The sequence below is a fragment of the Biomphalaria glabrata genome, chromosome 1 (genome assembly GCF_947242115.1).
Source record: "Biomphalaria glabrata chromosome 1, xgBioGlab47.1, whole genome shotgun sequence".
In the NCBI taxonomy this organism is placed as follows: Eukaryota; Metazoa; Mollusca; class Gastropoda; family Planorbidae; genus Biomphalaria; species Biomphalaria glabrata.
The window spans coordinates 39,989,366-40,008,747 of NC_074711.1; the positions used below are offsets into that span (position 1 = coordinate 39,989,366).

A 19,382-nucleotide genomic window follows, 5' to 3' on the forward strand; every position below is an offset into this window, starting at 1 on the left:
ATATATATATATATAAGTTCTACAGTAAATAAATACGTGTGTTTATTCAACAGGACAAACACATAACAGCCTTCTACATTCAAACAAAGAGTCTTGTTCCTAATTCTACCAACCCTCTCTCCACCAAACACCAAACTACGGACCATCGACAGCCTCCCTTGCTTCGTTCCAGATCCCTATTACTGTCTTCAGGCAGCACAAAAGACGGCTCCTTAGTCCTTAAGTCTCAAGTTACAGATCAAAACATCAATCGTCACAACGAAAGGACAACAACCGTGTGAGATCAACATGACTAATAATAGCCTACCCACTGTGATTGGAGATAATTGAGAGATTACAACGGTACATAGTCTAGTTCATTTGAGTACAAATGGAAGTTCCCATTGTCTATTTGATGGTTTATAACATAACTTCATATGTAATCTGATCTAAACCCTGTATTAGTTATACTTGATGGGAATATGTTTCAGCCTATAAAGATATAAGAGACATAATTACACTACCGACTCGTTCTGAGCCTTGTGTTTGTCAACATCAAACATCCATTGCAACATGAGAACAAAAACTCCAATCGTAAGTGATAACAGTTTCAAATATATGTTGTATTTTAGAAATCATGTGATTAATTAAAATGAAAGTATCCCTTTAATTAGGTCGGGATTACAATGATAATGTTATAGAGAACAATTTCTATGCGTTTATTCGGTGTGCTGGAGTCAGATCCATTAAGAAATTTAGCGTGTTCAGCTTTATACCGATACCCTCCATATTAGGATAAATTCTATCAAGCCATATCGAACATATTATAACGAATAGCACAGTCCACAGCAGCCCTTTCAAAACTTAAAATAGTATGGAAAGATAAGGGCTTAGCCCTCGGCACCAAAATTAGACTGATGCGCTCTCTGGTCATGGCCACATTTTTATATGCTTGCGAGTCGTGGACGTTGAATGCAGAGCTTGAGAGGAGGATCCTAGCAATGGAATTGAGATGCTACAGAAGGATCCTAGGCATCACATTCAAAGACCGCATCACAAACCAAGAAATCAGAGACAGGGTTACTGTAGCGATCGGAGCTCATGACGACCTGCTTACTATTGTGAAAAAACGAAAGCTTAAAACCTTTGGCCACATTACAAGATCTACGGGGCTCGCAAAGACCTTTCTTCAGGGAACAGTGCCAGGAAAAAGAAGAAGAGGCAGACAGAAAAAGCGATGGGAGGACAACATTAAAGAATGGACAGGCCTGCCATTGAGAGAGGTTCTGATCAAGGCAAAAAAAAGGGAGGAATGGAGAAAGACGGTCGACAAATCTTGCCTGGTGCCCCAACGGTCCAACAGACTAAGGGATAGGTAAAGGTAAAAAAATTATCCTTTATATTGGAGCCAACTCTTGGGTCTCTCTATTCTGCCAACTGGTCACATTTCCATAAAGTTATCCAATACGTTGGTATCAGCTTTGTCAAGCCGTCTTGTATTCCATCAAGTGAGGATCAACTTCCTGGGACACTAGTCTAGAAACAACAATGTGTCTTCATCTGCCACTCCCCCCCCCCCCCACAGTACTACCAAATCTGCGCCCCTTGTTAGCTCCGGACAAAGATGTAATTGAGAGATTTATTCAAAACAATTTCCCCTCCGCTCAAGCTTAGGGAAAGTAAAACAGTCTCTTTGTGTATGTTCTGCCTAATACTGGGGCAATGACTTGAGTCAAGGACTCCGTGCTCTGCTATTAGCTGCAGCATTATTATGGAAATGAAACCATTGATACTATCCACCATGCCGCCCCCTCCCTCTTCGGCCTGGCTCGATTCTTCCTCTTCCTCAGTTTTTTGTCCCTCATCTCCAAGTCTGATGCGATACATTTTGTTTTCTTGCATTTACTGATTACTGCTGGCGGTTTCGTTGTGTGTTTTGTGTGAGTGCTGAGTTGGGAAAATGTGGGTGTGTGTGAGTTAATGTTGGGGGTGGGGGTGGACTAGGGGGAGGGAAAGAGGTACTTCCTGTCAATGTCTCCATGGCAACTGTTCAAATGGGCCCACTAAGTTCACTTAAGTCTGTACACAAACTTACTGAGCCATAAAACTGAAACTTTTATCTTTTCCTCTCACACCCCATCTCCCACACACTCACACACATTTCCAGACCAGTTTCCTGTAGGAGCCTTTTTTTTTTATCATTCGGCTTCGTTCCTTTCATTTCTGCCGTTTAGAAACTAACGCGTCACATAAATAAACTTCTGGGGAGAGAGACGCGCGCTATGCGGAAGTGACGTTTGAATGATAAAATGTCATTGACTCCAAGAGTTCACTCATTTATTAAAATTATTTTTTTTGTTTCTTTGCTTTCGACTTAGTTTTTATTTTTATTTATGATCAAACTGAATTATGTAAATATTCTCCACACGTCTTGTCCGATTTTTTTTTTTAAATATGGCTATCTGTTATCGACATGTGCTCTTCTAGGGCGGATAACTAAAAATAGCTTTAGGCGTATCCGGTGTATAGGATGTATAGTAAGTGTCTATTAAATATGTATTTTGAATGGCAGACGATACATTTTCTGCACTTTTAGCACTGTGAAATCAAATGTCTACGATCTCTCGCTTTAACACAAAGTTATTGTACAAAGCTTTGAACTAACTCTTTCTGGTCTAATTTTTGTAGACTTTATTTTTACCACTTCTAATTCTCGGATCAATTTAAAACATTTTCACAATTATTCAATGCTCCTAATAAAATATGAATCAATAAAAAAAATGAGTGATGATTAATTTCATTAACTATTACAGTATTGAAAGATATTGTTATAAATATACAATTTTCCCCCTTAGATAAGTTTTTTTTTAAAAGTATTTTTTTAAATATTCTAATTGCTTATTATTTAGTTAACATCTGTGTCTATTTATTTCAAAATATCCCCAAATCTTTATATATTGCCTCCGCATTTCTTCCTATCGGTTTGTCTTCTTTAGTGTCTCAACACCCACTGGGCTTCTAGAACCCCGTTCCTCAAACAAAGTCAATTAGTCTTGGTCAATGATCAAAGTCAATTAGTCTCATCTTATCTTATCTTATATAATACATATGTTACTTCAAAAAAGAAGATGATTACGTCCTACGCGTCATGCATTTAGTCATGCATATTAACCAATGACTTAAATTCTGCCAAGTCACTGGTTTTCCTGGCTAGCTCTAATAGCACTAGGGAAGAAGGAGTATTTGTACAAATTTGTCCTGGCATATGGGACGAGGAATGTGCCTTTATCTTTGTGTCTTTCTGAGTATTTTATTAAATTTTGTTTTTGTATTTGAAGATTATGGTTCAGTGTTTTATGTATAATTGCTACTTTACTTTTGAGTCTTCTGTCCTTAAGGCTTTCTAAATTTTGTGATTTTACTAAAGGTGTTACTCAAGAGACAATGACCAGTTATTTTGAAAATAGACAAGAAAAAATTAAAAAAAAATACTTTGAAAAGAAAAAAACAAACAACAAAGTTTATTTTGGGTGTAATTTGTGATGTTGCTAGTTCAGGCTGTCTTGAAGTCAACCAATTACTCTGCAATCGTTTGGGTGTAATTGTTCGGGTGTATTACGTGTAGTTGACCAACAACACAAACAAGAACTGGCACATCGATTGTAACAGGTGAAGAGATGTAGTCAACGATGATGAACAAGTTAATATATATTTATTATGATAAAAGGCCACAGTAGAAGTCTCTGTCACTAAACACGTCGTTACCCTGGAATGTTCTAACGCTAACTGATTTTCCGGTCTCTAACCCAACATATCCCAAACGTCACTAGTCCCGTTCAATATGCGTCTACTATGGTGCGTCGCTAAATAACTAAAATAACTAACCTATATAAATAAGGTGTCTAACAGATTCCTCCCCCCCTTGAAAAAAAAATATGTCAATATTTTTCCACTACTGTCAAGTCTTACAAGGGCATTTTCAATTTAAGGGGAAGACCACAAACATAAAATCTTGATCTCTTCATCTTGACATCTTCATCTTGACAGTTCCTCATATTCATGTCAATGTTCATAACAGTTCATAACATTCCAGAATCATCTTCATTGGTACACAGTTCATCATGGAGGAAAATGTGGCATCTTATGGGCATGTCCTACACATCTCAAATGTTCTTTACTGGCAGTAATCTGATAAAATACAATATTTCAAAAAACAATTACAGACTTTATTTACACATTCAATACATTTTTTTCTTACCACCCTTTTATACGCTTTTGTCCATTTTTCTTTTATACTCACCCTTTTCCATAGAACTAACTTTCGTCAATGATATATGAAATGATTCACACAAAAAAAAATATCCATACTTACTTTTAAATGCTTAACATCAACTTTACTTATCTCCCTTTTCATAACATATAAATGGTGTCAATATATTAATATATATTACATAATCAATATAATCATAGTTTATTTACAAAACTGTTTCACTTCAATGTCATTCTAGACAATAAATCAGCTACAATATTCACAGCTCCACTAATAGCTTTCACTTCAAATTTATATTCCTGTAGTGCTAAGAACCATCTATAAACACGACTGTTTTTCATGCTCTTTTGCTGTATATATTGAATAGGTTTATGATCAGTTAATAATATGAATTTCCTTCCTATTAAATAACTCTCTAGCTTAGTAATTACCCATATTACAGCTAAGGCTTCTCTTTCAATGACACTATATTTTTTCTCTGCCTCTGACAATTTTCTACTTACATATAATATAGGATGTAAGTTATCATAGTTCTGCATTAAACAACCACCAATAGCATTACCAGATGCATCAGTTGTGACATAAAATATTTTGTCTTTATCAGGTAGTCTTAATATTAGTTCATGACTAAAAACATCTTTAATTCTGTCAATAGCTTTCACACATTCCTCATTACAAACTACTTTTTGAGGTTTTCCTTTTTTAAGTAAGTCATTTAGTGGATTCACTATTTCTGCTAAGTTTTTTATAAACTTTCTGTAATAATTTACTATTCCTAATATGCTTTTAATTTGTCTTTTTGTTGTAGGTATTTCAATATTAAGTACTTTCTTTATGTTATCTTCAATAGGGCTAATCATGTTGTTATTTACTTTATGTCCTAAGAAAATTATTTCCTCCAATCCTATTTCTACTTTTTCTGCTTGAATTGTAAGTCCACTTTCTTTTATTATTTTGAATACTTCTTTTACATCTACCAAATGTTCCTCCCAACTATTATTAAAAATACATATGTCATCCAAATAGCAAATAACATTTTCTTTGTTTCCAATTATCATGTTCATCATTCTATTAAATGTGGCAGGTGCATTTACTAATCCAAAACTCATATAATTCCATTGAAAAATACCATATGGTGTTACAAATGCTGTGTAAGGTTTTGCATTTTCTGTTAAAGGTATTTGCCAATAACCTTTAGTTAAATCTAATTTAGTAAAAAATTTTGCTCCATTTAATTTATGTAAAATATCCTCTATATTTGGCATTGGATATGGGTCAAATTCTGTGATGTTGTTAAGTTTCCTATAATCAATACATAACCTTATATCTCCATTCTTCTTTTTGGCTATCACAATTGGTGAAGCATAAGGAGATGTTGATGGCTCAATTATACCTGATTCTAGTAAATTGTCTATTTCTCTCTTTACTTTGTCTTGTAAATGTAGCGGTATTCTATATGGCTTAAGCTTGATAGGTTTTGGATCTGTTACTTTAATGTCATGTTTAATAATATTAGTTTTTCCTGGTATACTGGAAAAAATTTCTTTGTATTCCTGTATTATTTTAGTTATATCTTTTGACATTTCCTTAGTTAAATTATTAAGATTAATCTTTTGCCAAGTTTGATTCTCTTTTGTTTCTATTACAGGTATTTCCTTAATATCATTTTCATTATGATTTTCATTTGTTATTATCATCAAGCATTCTTCTCTTTCTGAAAATTTATTTTCTATTTCCTCCTGAATGTTTTGTATCAACTCATCTTCTCTATCATGATACAGTTTCAAATTATTTATGTGATATGTTTTAATTTTCCCATTTATTTCAATTTGATAATTCACATCACTAATTTGTTTTATCACCTTAAATGGACCTTTCCATTGTTTACCAATTTTATTTTTCAGGTCATTTATCAATATTAATACATTGTTTCCTACTTCTAGTGTTATCAATTGTCTTTTCTTATTTATATTCTCATGAGCACTTTGTTTGTACTTCTTATTGTTGTTATATGCTTGAGTCCATATTTCTTTCAATTCTGTTGTGATTGTTGTTTCACTGTCATTATTTAATTTATTCTCATTGCCTATTAGATTTTCTTTAAAAACATCTAATTCATCTCTGGGTTTTCTTCCATGTATTATTTCATATGGTGAAAATTGTGTTGCTTCATGGATGTTGTTTCTATGAGCAAATAGTACATAGTTAATGTAATGATCCCACTTGTTCTGATTATTCTGAATTATTTTTGTTAGTGATCTTTTTAATGATCCACCATATCGTTCACATAAACCGTTACTCTCCGGGTGGTAAACCGAAGAGTATATGTGTTGTATATTGTATTGTTTAGTCCATTTCTTAAATTGTTCTGACTTAAACTGAGATCCCTGATCACTCAATATAATTTTAGGTATACCATGTCTTGTAATTACTTTTTGAGTTATGGCATTAATGATATTTTCTGCACTTGTATTTGATAATGGGATTGCCTCTGGGTACCTACTAAACATGTCTATTACTGTTAGAATGTATTTGTTATTATTTTCAGTTTGAATTAAAGGACCTATTAAATCAATAGATACTTTCTGAAATGGTGCTGTAGGTTCATCCATTTCTTGAATAGGTGCTTTATTCACTAGGCTTTTGTTAGATCTCTTTTGACATATGTCACATGAGTTTATGTATTTGTTGATTGTTGCTTTCATTTTGGGCCAAAATACTTGTTTTGACAAGTTCCTATAACATTTCTTTACTCCCCTATGTGCTGCTAAATTATTATCATGTGTCATGATTAAAACATCTTTCCAATATTTCTGTGGTAAGACAAGTTGTTTTATTTTCTTGTTATCATTACTTGTTTGTCTAAACAATATTTTATTCTCTATACAAAATTTCTCCATTGGATTATTATTGTTTTTATCTGATATTCTTGAATAAATTTTCCCAATAATATTGTCATTCATTTGTTCTAATGCAAATGTGGGTGTTGTTTCTTTTTCACTTTGAGATATTTGTGTTTCCAGACTATTTTGTGTTTCATTTTCTATCTCACTTTCCTTAACATCTGTATTTTCTATTTGTATTACATTACTGGTTTCTTTTTCTTCATCCTTACTTATTACATTTATTGTATTTTCCTGTTTCTCATCTTGTTTATCCATTGATCTTGTTATTACCATACTTGTTATATTTTGTGTTTCTATGTTTCCATGATTTTGTCTTATGTTTTTGTATTTGTTTTGCCAGTCTTCTAATTCTTTTCTTGAACATTCTTTAACTCCTTTTATGTTTCCTACTAACATATCATATCTCATTTCTGGTATTGCAATGCCATCACAATAACCAGTGAAAAATGGAGTTTCAATGTACACCCTTATAGCTTTAAATTCCCTTACAGTGCCATCTGCTAATTCTACTTTCTTAGTAAACCCTTTATACCAATGAGGTTTGACAAATTTAGTTTTTACTGCCAAAGTGTTACAACCTGAATCCCTGATTAATTCCACCGGAATTCTATCTACAAACCCTGGGTACACTGCAAAATTGTTCCTATTTCCTTCCATGAAATATATCCTATCTGTACCTTTATTTTTGTATTCCCTACTGTAACTCCTATTTCTATAATTTCCCCTGTCATTCCTATCTCTACTCCTATATCTACTGTTATTTTGTTCATTGTATCTATTTCTACTTCCAGATCTACTATTCCCTCTTCTACAGTTAGCTGCTATATGACCTTTTCCTTGACATTTAAAACAGGTTATTTCACTATATTTTCTATTTCCACTATTTGATCTGTTTCTATTTCTACTTCTATCAACATTTTCTTTGGTGTATCCTATTAAATCTACTTTGCTCTTATCTCTATCAGAAAATGGTTTATTTGGATATGCATTTTTGTATACTCTCATTATCTCTGTTATTTCATCTATAGTTTTTGGGTTTCTTTCTCTAATAAAAGATTGTAATTGAGGATCACATTTATTTACAAAGTTGTCCACTAGAATAAAATTTTTTAATCCTTCATAAGAGTTTGTTACTTTTTCTAATTTTACCCACTTATTGAAAAAATCCTTTTCCATATTAATGGTAGTTTGGGGTTCTATTCCTAATGATGGTATATTGTCAAAGTATTTCTTTCTAAAAGTTGTAGCATTATGACCATAGGCATTTAATAATTCTCTTTTTAAAACCTGATAGCTATCATCAATATGATGGTCATGATTTTGGCATATTGTTAGAGCTTGACCATGAACAAAGTCTATCAGTATTTCAGACCATTCTTCTTCAGGCATATTAAATGTAGACATTTTTGCCTCATATCTTTTCAGGAAATCACCAATGTCATCCTTCTGTTCATCAAAACTTTGTATCTTTCTCTTTAGCCATGTCTGTGAATTAGGGTTGTCTCTTTGAGTGGTATAATTATTTGAGTTATTTGTGTTATTTCTTTGTTCAGTTTGGGCTCTGGCTTGTGCTGCGTCCAATCTCATCTTCTCCATTTTAGCTTCATGCTCTCTCTGCCTTTCTTGGTCTTCTTTTTGCTTTTCATATTCTTCCTTTCTGATCCTTTCTTGCCTCTCTATCTCTTGTCTTTGATGTTCTTCTTGTCTTTCTATCTCTTCTTTTTCCCTTCTTATTTTATCTTGACGTTCCATTTCTTCCCTCACAACTTGCTGTACATAAGCGGCTAAGTCTTTTCCTTTTAACTCCATGGCCTTTCCATCCTGCATAGCTGTTTCCTTAACCTCCTTAAGGTCCACATATGATGATGTAGCCATTGTGTTTTATATTTTATATATATTTTTACTTAGCCTATATTGGTTATGGCTATACTTTAAAAGTTTTTACACACTTTTATACCAGTTTTAAGTGTTATGTCTCTATCTATAGATTTAGTAAATGTGTAAATCTAGTCTGAGTTATTATGGTTATATTCAAATCTGTATATTAGGTCCAGTATTACACACAAATTTAAATCTAGTATATTATAGTATGTATAATAATACTATTTAGATCTATAGTTATCAAGAGCACTATGACTTTTAGATCTAGTATGAATAACTATGATCAATTTTAAAATCTGGTATGACTGAAGTCACAGTGAAGTGTTTAGAGTAAATTCAAAGACTGTCTAGAGTCCAGATCTAGATTAGATTATGGTTCTATTTAACCATACGAAACAAATATGTGTATACAATGTCAAATATATCTTCAACAAGATACATATATCTAGAATGTACTACCTTCATTCATTTTTCAATTAATAATATTTCAAATTAGAGTCTAGATGATTAAATTGTACCAAAGAGATGTACAACAATTTGTAGATCTAAATTTAGCCAGACGACAGTGTTTGACTACATAGCCAGTTTCGGCATTATTCTCATGGCAAAATCATATTTGATTTTAACCGCTCAAACTAAAATTATTTTAGTCTGATTCACAGTAAAAGAATCCTACCCGCACTTTCTATCATTAAGTGAAAAAAATTACAGATCTAATTAAATTAATAAAAATAAATAATTTAAAATAATATAAACAAATGAAATAATTAAATGAGACTATCACTATGGGTTGGGATGTGACAATATGGCACACAATGATAACGTCACGAAGTAACCAGGCAACAACGGATATGACGTTTACACAAACAAAACAAATTACAACCCTAAACGTATAATATAGCTTTTCATCTAAATTACGTCTTCTACCCCGACGGGTTTTAAGGCGCACCACCTGATTTTACTCAGGCTAACGTACCAAATTTAGACAAAATCTATTTCTAAGGGCAATCTAAACATATACTAATAAGAAAAATGGCACTTAGCTTTTGATAAGAAAGATCCCTTTGTTCGGACTCCCGAATATGTTAGATCACAACAAATTCCACTGCCTCTCTTCCAGTTCTGACTCTGTTCTCCGGTGCTACCAGTATCCCACGTAATGCCACAGATGTCCTGATATGCCACAGCAAAATGTTCCAGTTTCTTCGACGACTGTTGATGACCGTATGTGTAGTTCCGACGACTTTGTGTACACAGTTACTGACGAATAGGTTAACGGTTCTTCTGGCGATGACTTGACTTGTGTAGATGACTACTGACAAATAACAGTCTCTTGACGGCAACTTGATCTGGACGACTGACGAATAACGAATTTCTTGACGATGACTTGATCTGGGCTGACGAATAACGGCTTTCTTGACGATGACTTGATCTGGGCTGACGAATAACGACTTTCTCGACGATGACTTGATCTGGGCTGACGAATAACGGTTCTCTAAAATAGTTCACTGCTTCTGCTGCTACTCTGGTAGTACGACGAAGTTTGCTGTTGTACTCTGCTTCACTAGACCAAACTGTCCAATGTAGACTAGGTGAGACCAAGGTCACCTCCGACGACGTTCCGTTAGACGATTAACGGTTTTCAACGAAATTAAGTGGATGTAGCTGTTTCCACAACTTCACTGCTAACAAGTCTAGGTATGGTCTAGACCGACGAATACTAGATATATCAATGTTCAGTACTGATAAAGATTACTTCACTAACCTTCCAAAGGTTAAACACAGTGACCGTTATAAACGTGGCAAGCAACCGGTTCAATGAGCAAACTGCTCCACAAGAATCTCTCCAAGGGTAAGACGACAGAGCGATTTCGATTTAGTTAGCTACCAAACTTGTAGTACTCACAATACTTCTGACAGCGGGCAAACTGTCCTTCTCGAAACTGACGAGGTAAAACTTGATACTCAATGTGGCTCCTATGACGAAGAAAAAAATATGTCCAACAGGTTCACTAACGATCCCTCACTCGTTATGAATGAACGGTTTCTCTGGTTGTAGGTCGATTCAGCATATGAAGATCAGGCTTTGATAATATACTGGTTAAGCAGACCAGACGTTGCGATGATTACGGTCCTGACGAAGGTCACCCTGAGTTAACGGCTCGTTGAACGTGCGATCAAACAGGCGACGACTGTATGTAGATCCAGAACAAAGTCACTCTGCGATGCTGCTGTGTTCAGCCGTACTCCGATGAAATCTTATAACTTCGAGTGCACGACCCTCACCTGAGTAAACGTTCTGCTTCGAGGTCCGGTTCGATGTTCGTCGGGCTTCGAGGTTCGGGGTCGCCACTGTGATGTTGCTAGTTCAGGCTGTCTTGAAGTCAACCAATTACTCTGCAATCGTTTGGGTGTAATTGTTCGGGTGTATTACGTGTAGTTGACCAACAACACAAACAAGAACTGGCACATCGATTGTAACAGGTGAAGAGATGTAGTCAACGATGATGAACAAGTTAATATATATTTATTATGATAAAAGGCCACAGTAGAAGTCTCTGTCACTAAACACGTCGTTACCCTGGAATGTTCTAACGCTAACTGATTTTCCGGTCTCTAACCCAACATATCCCAAACGTCACTAGTCCCGTTCAATATGCGTCTACTATGGTGCGTCGCTAAATAACTAAAATAACTAACCTATATAAATAAGGTGTCTAACAAATTATATCAATGAGTTTGGATCAGTCGTGTAATTATATCAATGAGTTTGGATCAGTCGTGTAATTATATTTGTCATACATCTTGACTAACAATAATAAGCATGTGTGATTAAAAATATTTGTATCAATTGTTTTTGTTTAGCACTAGTTCATGCTTTTAACTTTCTCACTACGGTATGATTCTATCTTGTTGAGAAATTGGGGGAGGGAGGATGAGAGGGAAATATTTGGGTGAATTTGACCGTGTTCATGAAATATCTGGGTGGATTTTACCGTGTTCAGGAAATATCTGGGTGGATTTTACCGTGTTCAGGAAATATCTGGGGGGATTTTACCGTGTTCAGGAAATATGTGGGGGGATTTTACCGTGTTCAGGAAATATTTGGGGGGATTTTACCGTGTTCAAGAAATATCTGGGGGGGATTTTACCGTGTTCAGGAAATATTTGGGGGGATTTTACCGTGTTCAGGAAATATCTTGGGGGATTTTACCGTGTTCAGGAAATATCTGGGGGGATTTTACCGTGTTCAAGAAATATCTGGGGGGGGGGGGATTTTACCGTGTTCAGGAGAAAAGAATGCTCCGCAATTCAGAACTGACATTTCAACTTACCGTTGGTATAGTCCTCAAACTTTGCTATGGAGACAACTGACTGGCAGACAAAGACAATTGTGACCACACAGATATATAGGTACTGGGGCTCGTAGGTCATTTCCGTCAATTCACCGGAGAGCTTTCATGGTTCTGTTTCCGGTTCATTTGAGTCACATGGTGTTGTGATGTCATGAAGACATTCTGGTCAAGAGAAAGAAATAATATATTAATACAGGCTGACTTTGGAGAACAAAGTCACTCTGGTGGGGTAGAGGTTTCAAGGTCTCAACTTTAACACTGGAGACACACGTTCGGATTGGTGTCACTTTTTAAAGAAGAACATAAAAATTTTTGTAACAGTTCCTCCTATCAGCTTGCAAATTCTTCTCGGGTGGATAATCATTGGACTGGTATTTCGGCTCTGACGATTTTTCTAGAAATGTGACAATTTTTGTAAATCTTTGATATATGAACGCGCTGTAAAAAGTCTGGTGTGACTCTAATAATTGTTCAATATGTAACTCAATTTGGCTTCCATCTTTTTATATCTAGAAGACTAGAACTCTCTACTCATTTTTTGTTTGTTTGTTAAACAGAAGAACTTGATTGTATAAAGCTGACTGGAAATACTACTAGAAATAATGAATCAATTAAACCAATGCAAGAAATGAGAAATTATAAACCACTATTAGCTTCCTATAGGAGGAATTTATTAAATTTTTGTTTTGTTTGTTTATTAAGGTTTAAACATGACTACGACCGGTTAATGGAATAAGTTCATCTAGAATTACTTTCATTGCACACAAAATGGAGAGTTTCTCATACCTATGAACTTTGTTTTTCTGCATTTCAGCTTCATTAAGTCAATAAAGTTTAATTAACGTCTTAAGATAATATTTATACATTCTCTTAACATGCTTCTTTTCCCAAGTACTAAGTTTTATTTAACTCGTGTCCGGTTTTTTTTTTATTCCAGAACATACAAAGACGCCGTTTTAAGTTGTAGTATGACCTTGGTGGAATGACCAGTATTTAGAGAACATCTGGTAAAGTTCCCACAACCATTAAGTGCGGGCCCAGAATGGAACTATTCTCGTAACAGCTCCCTGTTCATTCCACTATGACAGCAACTCGGTGCCATATTTGTACTTGTCAAGACTTTGTACTCGTTAACGTAGAACTGATGATTGATCCTTGGAAAGTATCAAGGTTTGTATGACCCCAGAGACACTCAAGCGAATAACACCCTTAGGGGTGTTGGGGAATAGGCATAAAAGCCAATCTCTAATAATCACTAATAATAATAATAATTAATTAATAATAATAATAATAATAATAATAATAATTACATTTATATTGGCTGTTAACAAACACTAATTACAAGCAGGGCCCATCTTGAATATAGACTGAGGTAGTTGGGGCTCCCCTCTTCATGTATGTGCCCCGCGCGTTAACCGTTCGCGCAGCTTTTTACGCAAAACGGGACGGTGTCTATTACAGTCTGTGCGTCAATGCGCTCTGATTACATTCATGTTAAGTATATATAGCATTATTTAGATAAGCGCAGTTTGGTCGCACAGTTAGGCCACGCAGTCAGGCCCTGCAGTCATGCCCCGCGTAGCAAGTACGAGCCAGACCCTGCACACTTGCTCTGTTATAAGGTTTGTCATGTTAAACCAAGGTTAAGGTCGCCTGGTTTGAGTGTAATTCTTCGTTACTTTGAAATTTAAAAATACGTAGCAGTTCAGTAAAAATAACTGTTATGTTGATTTTCTGATGATATAATATTGATGAATAATTGATTCCCCCCAAACCCACGCTCTATTTTCTAACAAAGGTGATTCGAAATGGTCAGAAAATTAAAATCTTTGCACAAAACATATTACATAACATACAGACGCTTTTCTATGCTAACAATGTTCTTTATAGAGAAACATTTTGCATTGTTACTATGGTGACGAAGCGAATTTCACCCAGACTGACAGCTTGTAAATTTACCTTAACAGATGCATAACTATTATGAATTATTTTAGTTTCTATGCGATGAGGTGGTCAAGGGAGCCAAGATAAAAACAAAGAAACCTAAGTTTTGGTTAGTTTGGTTTTAAATCTGTAGCTTCATAATCATGTTTTTGTAGTAAAGAAAAAAAAAAACTACGAACTAAATATCAATACACAAATCTTATCAAATATTCCAGCCCCCTTACCTTCCTTTGTTATACCAACCAAAAATGGTTGATCAAGCCCCCCCCCCCCCATTTTACTCTATCTCTCTACCGGCTGACCCGGTTCGCCGTGGCTGCATTATCCAAAGCCTTTCCTTTAATTAGGCGCCAGAAAAGTTTCCTTGCAAACACTCCCCCCACTCTCTTTGCTCCTCATACCTCGGCCTTCCATTACAAGATAGCTGGACACGATGTGGCCGGTCACTTTGTCCTCTAGTTAGATAAAAATGTATTGACCCCTGTCCCTCGAGGGATGAAGAAGAGTGTGGACGATGAAATAGTATCGGGTTAAGTAGTATGGACCTTGGGGGACCACTAGAGGGGACTGGTTCGTTGACCTTTTCCGTAACCTTTGTTTACATTAGTCAATCGATATTAGGACTTAGGTTGCTAGTTCTTTTTTTTATCCCTTTTCTTGAATTTACTCCCTAAAATTTGGTTGCACTAATTCTTCACAGATTCCCATAACACGGGAATTGGTTTGAGAAAGGTGGGACATTGAAAGGGCGTTAGTCCATATTCCCTCTAAATATCCGTTACATAATTAGTCGTCACAATCACGCATACGAGATTTGCATAATTAGTCTGTATACCAGCAGAGGTAGCGCGCGATGTAGGGCCAAATAGAATATGGTAATTTGCAGGTCATGTACTGTAGTACTGGTGGTGATGCCAGGAAATATTTGATGAGGTCTGTGCCGGAAAGCACTTATGGATTTATACTTTTACCTTATATATACTTATATATGTTTTTTTATTTAATTACAGAGAAAACATTTTATTACAAGTTAAAGGAAGTCTAAAGTGCAAATTCATATAATACATGGGCGTAGCCGGATGGGGGGGGGGTGTGTGTTCGGGGATCGGAATTTAGTGACTGATTTTTTGCTTTGAGTTTGTTTATTTTAGTTGAGATTTTAAAACTAAACCATCACTTGCCCCAGCGCAGCCAAGGGGGTTTTGAGTTTGAAACCCCCTACCAACAAAACCAAAAAAAAAAAATGCAAACGACAATCCCCAAATTCCAAGAGCATTGCTAAGGAAGATTTTGATTTTAAAACTCCCTCGGAAATTTACGATAAAACCCCCTCTTCAATATAAGACTATCCATACATCAGTCACCTGAATAAATCAGAGCAGGAAGGACTCAATCCTTCCGTAGTGCTCTGGCAAGAAACTGGGCAGTTCGGCGTAATGCCTCGTAGCTACCATACGCCTAACCCTAACCCTAACCCTACCTCCCCTGGCGGGGGGTTTGAACTCAAAACCCCTTTGACTACGCTCATAGATTTTAGAGTGAGTAATTTTCTTTTATTTATATTGAAGAGGTACTTTTTAGCTTCAAACTCCACTGGAGGGGAGTTTAAACTCAAAACCCCTTAGGCTACACTCATAACATTTTTAGTGTATAATTTGCTTTGTTTTTATTATTAAAGAGGTATTTTTTTTACCTTCAAACCCCGCTGAAGTGGGGTTTAAACTCAAAACTGAGTCAAAACCCATTTAGCTACGCTCATAACATTTTGAGTGCGTAATTAACTTTTTTTTTTATATTAAAGAGGGGGTTTATCGTAAATTTTAGACGGGGTTTTAAAATCAAAATCTTCCTTAACTGTGCTCTTGGAATTAAGGGATTTTCGTTTGCATTTTTTTTTGTTTTGTTTTATAGAAGAGGGGGAGTTAACTACAAAAACCCCATGTAGGGGGTTTAAAACTCAAATACCCTAGTAGGGGTTTTTAAACTCGAACCCCTCTGGTAGGGGTTTTAAACTTGAACCCCCTGGTAGGGGATTTCATTTCGGGGGGGGGGGTTTGAACCCCAACCCCCCCCCGGCTACGCCCATGATATATATATATATATATATTTGAGGGGGGGGGAGAGAAAAATACCCCCCTACGCCCATGATGTAATATATATGTTAGATCATTTCTGAATACCATTCACAACAACGAGATCGACTAAAACCGATACTTTTCCCGAGTAACACAAAGTCAGCCTCAACCAAGATATTTCTACGTTTCTTGTTTTTTTTTTAATTCTGAGTACAAATGTGAGAATAGTATTATACACCGGCTACGTCCGTCCAATGAAATGGCTCGGATTTTAACGATTCAAGTAAATACATTTTAGGACCGTGAATTCATCTGTTATACGTTCAATTAGAACTGTCCTCTCCCTTTTCTCTCTTTCTGTCTCTCTCCTTATCTCTATCCCCTTCTCTCTCTTTCTTTGTCCTTCTCTCTTCCTCTGTCCTTCTCTCTTTCTCTGTCCTTCTCTCTCTCTCCTTCTCTCTCTTTCTCTCTTTCTCTCTCTCCTTCTCTCTTTCTCTCTCCTTCTCTCTCTCTCCTTCTCTCTCTTTCTCTTTCCTTTTCTCTCTCCTTCTCTCTCTTTCTCTCTCTTTCTCTCTCTCTTCACTTTCTATCCTTCTCTTTCTTTCTCTCTCTCTCTTCACTTTCTCTCTCTCTATCTCTCTCTCCTTCTCTCTCTTTCTCTCTATCCTTCTTTCTCTTTCTCTCTCTCCTTCTCTTTTTCTCTCTCCTTCTCTCTCTTTCTTTCTCCTTCTCTCTTTCTCTCTCTCTCCTTCTCTCCTTCTCTTTTTCTCTCTCCTTCTCTCTCTTTCCTTCTGTCTCTCTCCTTCTCTCTCTTTCTCTCTCCTTCTCTCTCTCTTCTCTTTCTATGGCCCCTCCCTTTTTTTTAACACCCTTGACTTGAATTGAAACGATTCACTTTTGACGACCCCACCCTCACACGCATCATACCTTTTGCCCTGAATTCCAGTATCATTTTTATCCCCCCCCCCCCCAATCATATTTGGCTCCATCTCTGCCACACCAAAAAGTTATCCCTACATACAGTCTCTGACTTTTCCTTTTCTTCTCAGCTCAATATCGAAATATTTCATTTAAATCGCTTTCGACCGACCTCAGTGGGCCTTGCGTGCAGGCCTATACAATATGCTAATAATTGGAAATAAAGGCTTAATACTAAATGCCAATCTCTAATACTGTAAAATATACATTAGATCGAATGAAGTACGAGTTCTTCACACAACCATACGCAAAAGAGGTTTTCCTCAGGTCTATTTTAGCAATAATTTGTTAACGTTAAAGAGTAGGACCCCGGTACTGTGCTGGGACAGTAGGTCTCCACCGGAAGACACCGAGGTCTGTTAGAATCGCCAGAAAAGGGCCATCTAATTTTTAAAGCTTTTCGATAACTATCTGTGAAGAACTAGATGAGTGCACAGGAAAAAAAAATAAAGGTAACACATTGTTAAATAGTGTTATAAACCTGGTTGTGGCACAGATGGGGGTAGTGGTGTGTGTGTAGTCAGCCGACGCAAATCGCCCCAGGCCAGCGCTAGACGAGCGGTCAACCGTGACGAGCTACGACGGTCAGCCGAGACGAATGTCAACATGACGGTTCGGAAAGGATCGCCGTTGTGAACAGAGCTCAGGAGCGTCACGAGAGTTGTAGTCATCTGACCACCTAGAAACGTCGAGCGGCGTTCTGTCCTGTTCTAGAAGGCCATTAGGGACCCTATATAAGAGCGGAGGTGTCGCAGTCAAGACGGTCGAGAAAAGGGGCTCAATACAGCAAGGTTGCTAATTGTACAGTATTGGCTGTTATTTATTCGACCATTAAATTGTTACGTTACTTTGGAGCCCTGAGTTGTCAAGTTCTTTAAGTTGGTGGTGTATGGTGCAGTTTCCAGAGAGCCTGGATAGGGAGATTCGTAACAATATGTTATATCGATGGTATTTATTTATTTTTTAAATGTATCTGAAGTTTTTATTAATGATTTCCAGTTGTCAGAAAAGATGTATGCAAAACATCAACAACTGTGACCTACATTTGAAAAACATATGCCGTAAAAATACTCATCATTACATAGTGAATCTGAATATCTGATTGTAACAATTTTTTTTATTGAATTTTTCTCAATTTTTTCCTTCAGAAGAAACATTTCCAAAAACACAGAAGACAAAACCGTCAGTTCCATGTTTTCACAACAATTAGGGTTCACATCGTCCAGACATTGTTCAAACGTGACGCTCCATTGTCCGCTGTGGTACGTGGACGTACACGAACGTAGTCCTTGACATTGGGATTCTTTCGAAAGGAACTGTCTGTAGTTTCTATGGAGGCCCTAAGGTTCCAAGAAACATAAAGTCCTTGACATTGGTATTCTTTCGAAAGGAACTGTCTTTAGTTTCTATGGAAACATAAAGTCCTTGACATTGGGATTCTTTCGAAAGGAACTGTCTGTAGTTTCTAATTCTATTGGCCTTTATTTACTCTTCTATTGTATTGTTTGTTCACTTCAGTTTTAATAGTCTCGCTGATAGAAAAGGTGATACCATTCCTTATTATATTAAAAAGAAGTAAAGAGGATTAAAAAAAATCTACATTTTAAACTAAACACTCGTTATATGAATATTACTTTTACTTATAATTTATAAAGTTATTTTTTTTTATGTGTGGACAGAACGCCAACTAGCCAGGTTCTCGTTTATTCTTTTTTTTTTAAAGGAAACCTCAGAATTTGCGCTATTCAATTTTAGCTTTATCATGATAGGAATTGTTGAGCCTTGGGCCTCTTTCCTTTGCTTTTTTTTTTTTTAAAATCTTTTTAGACTTTCAGGAACAATGAATGCTTTATCTCTTCTGAATCGCAAAAACTTCATTATTCATGCTGTTTAAAAATGTGTACACACAATAAGCATACACAATTTTAATATTAACTAAAAAGTGCAATGCATGTTAGGTAAAATAGTCTTCGAAAACTTTAACGCATTCTAC

The 19,382-nt window shown here is 35.9% G+C and overlaps 1 protein-coding gene and 1 long non-coding RNA gene across 5 annotated transcripts in view; both read right to left on the reverse strand.

Annotated features, from left to right (window-relative positions):
• The window catches only part of LOC129927407 (myosin light chain kinase, smooth muscle-like), a 154,786-nt gene that overhangs the window by 67,342 nt on the left and 68,062 nt on the right, over positions 1-19,382 (reverse strand). For all 4 annotated transcript variants that reach the window (XM_056036387.1, XM_056036377.1, XM_056036400.1 and 1 more), the window contains exon 2: positions 12,372-12,554. In XM_056036387.1, coding sequence (XP_055892362.1) covers positions 12,372-12,471 — 100 coding nt within the window. In that variant the 5' untranslated portion in view covers positions 12,472-12,554. The remainder of the gene's footprint in view (positions 1-12,371; positions 12,555-19,382) is intronic.
• Positions 3,675-11,769, reverse strand: LOC129927412 (uncharacterized). The gene is made up of 2 exons (XR_008779023.1): positions 9,496-11,769; positions 3,675-4,167 (listed from the first exon to the last, which is right to left on the reverse strand). It is a non-coding gene; the product is annotated as an uncharacterized LOC129927412 (long non-coding RNA).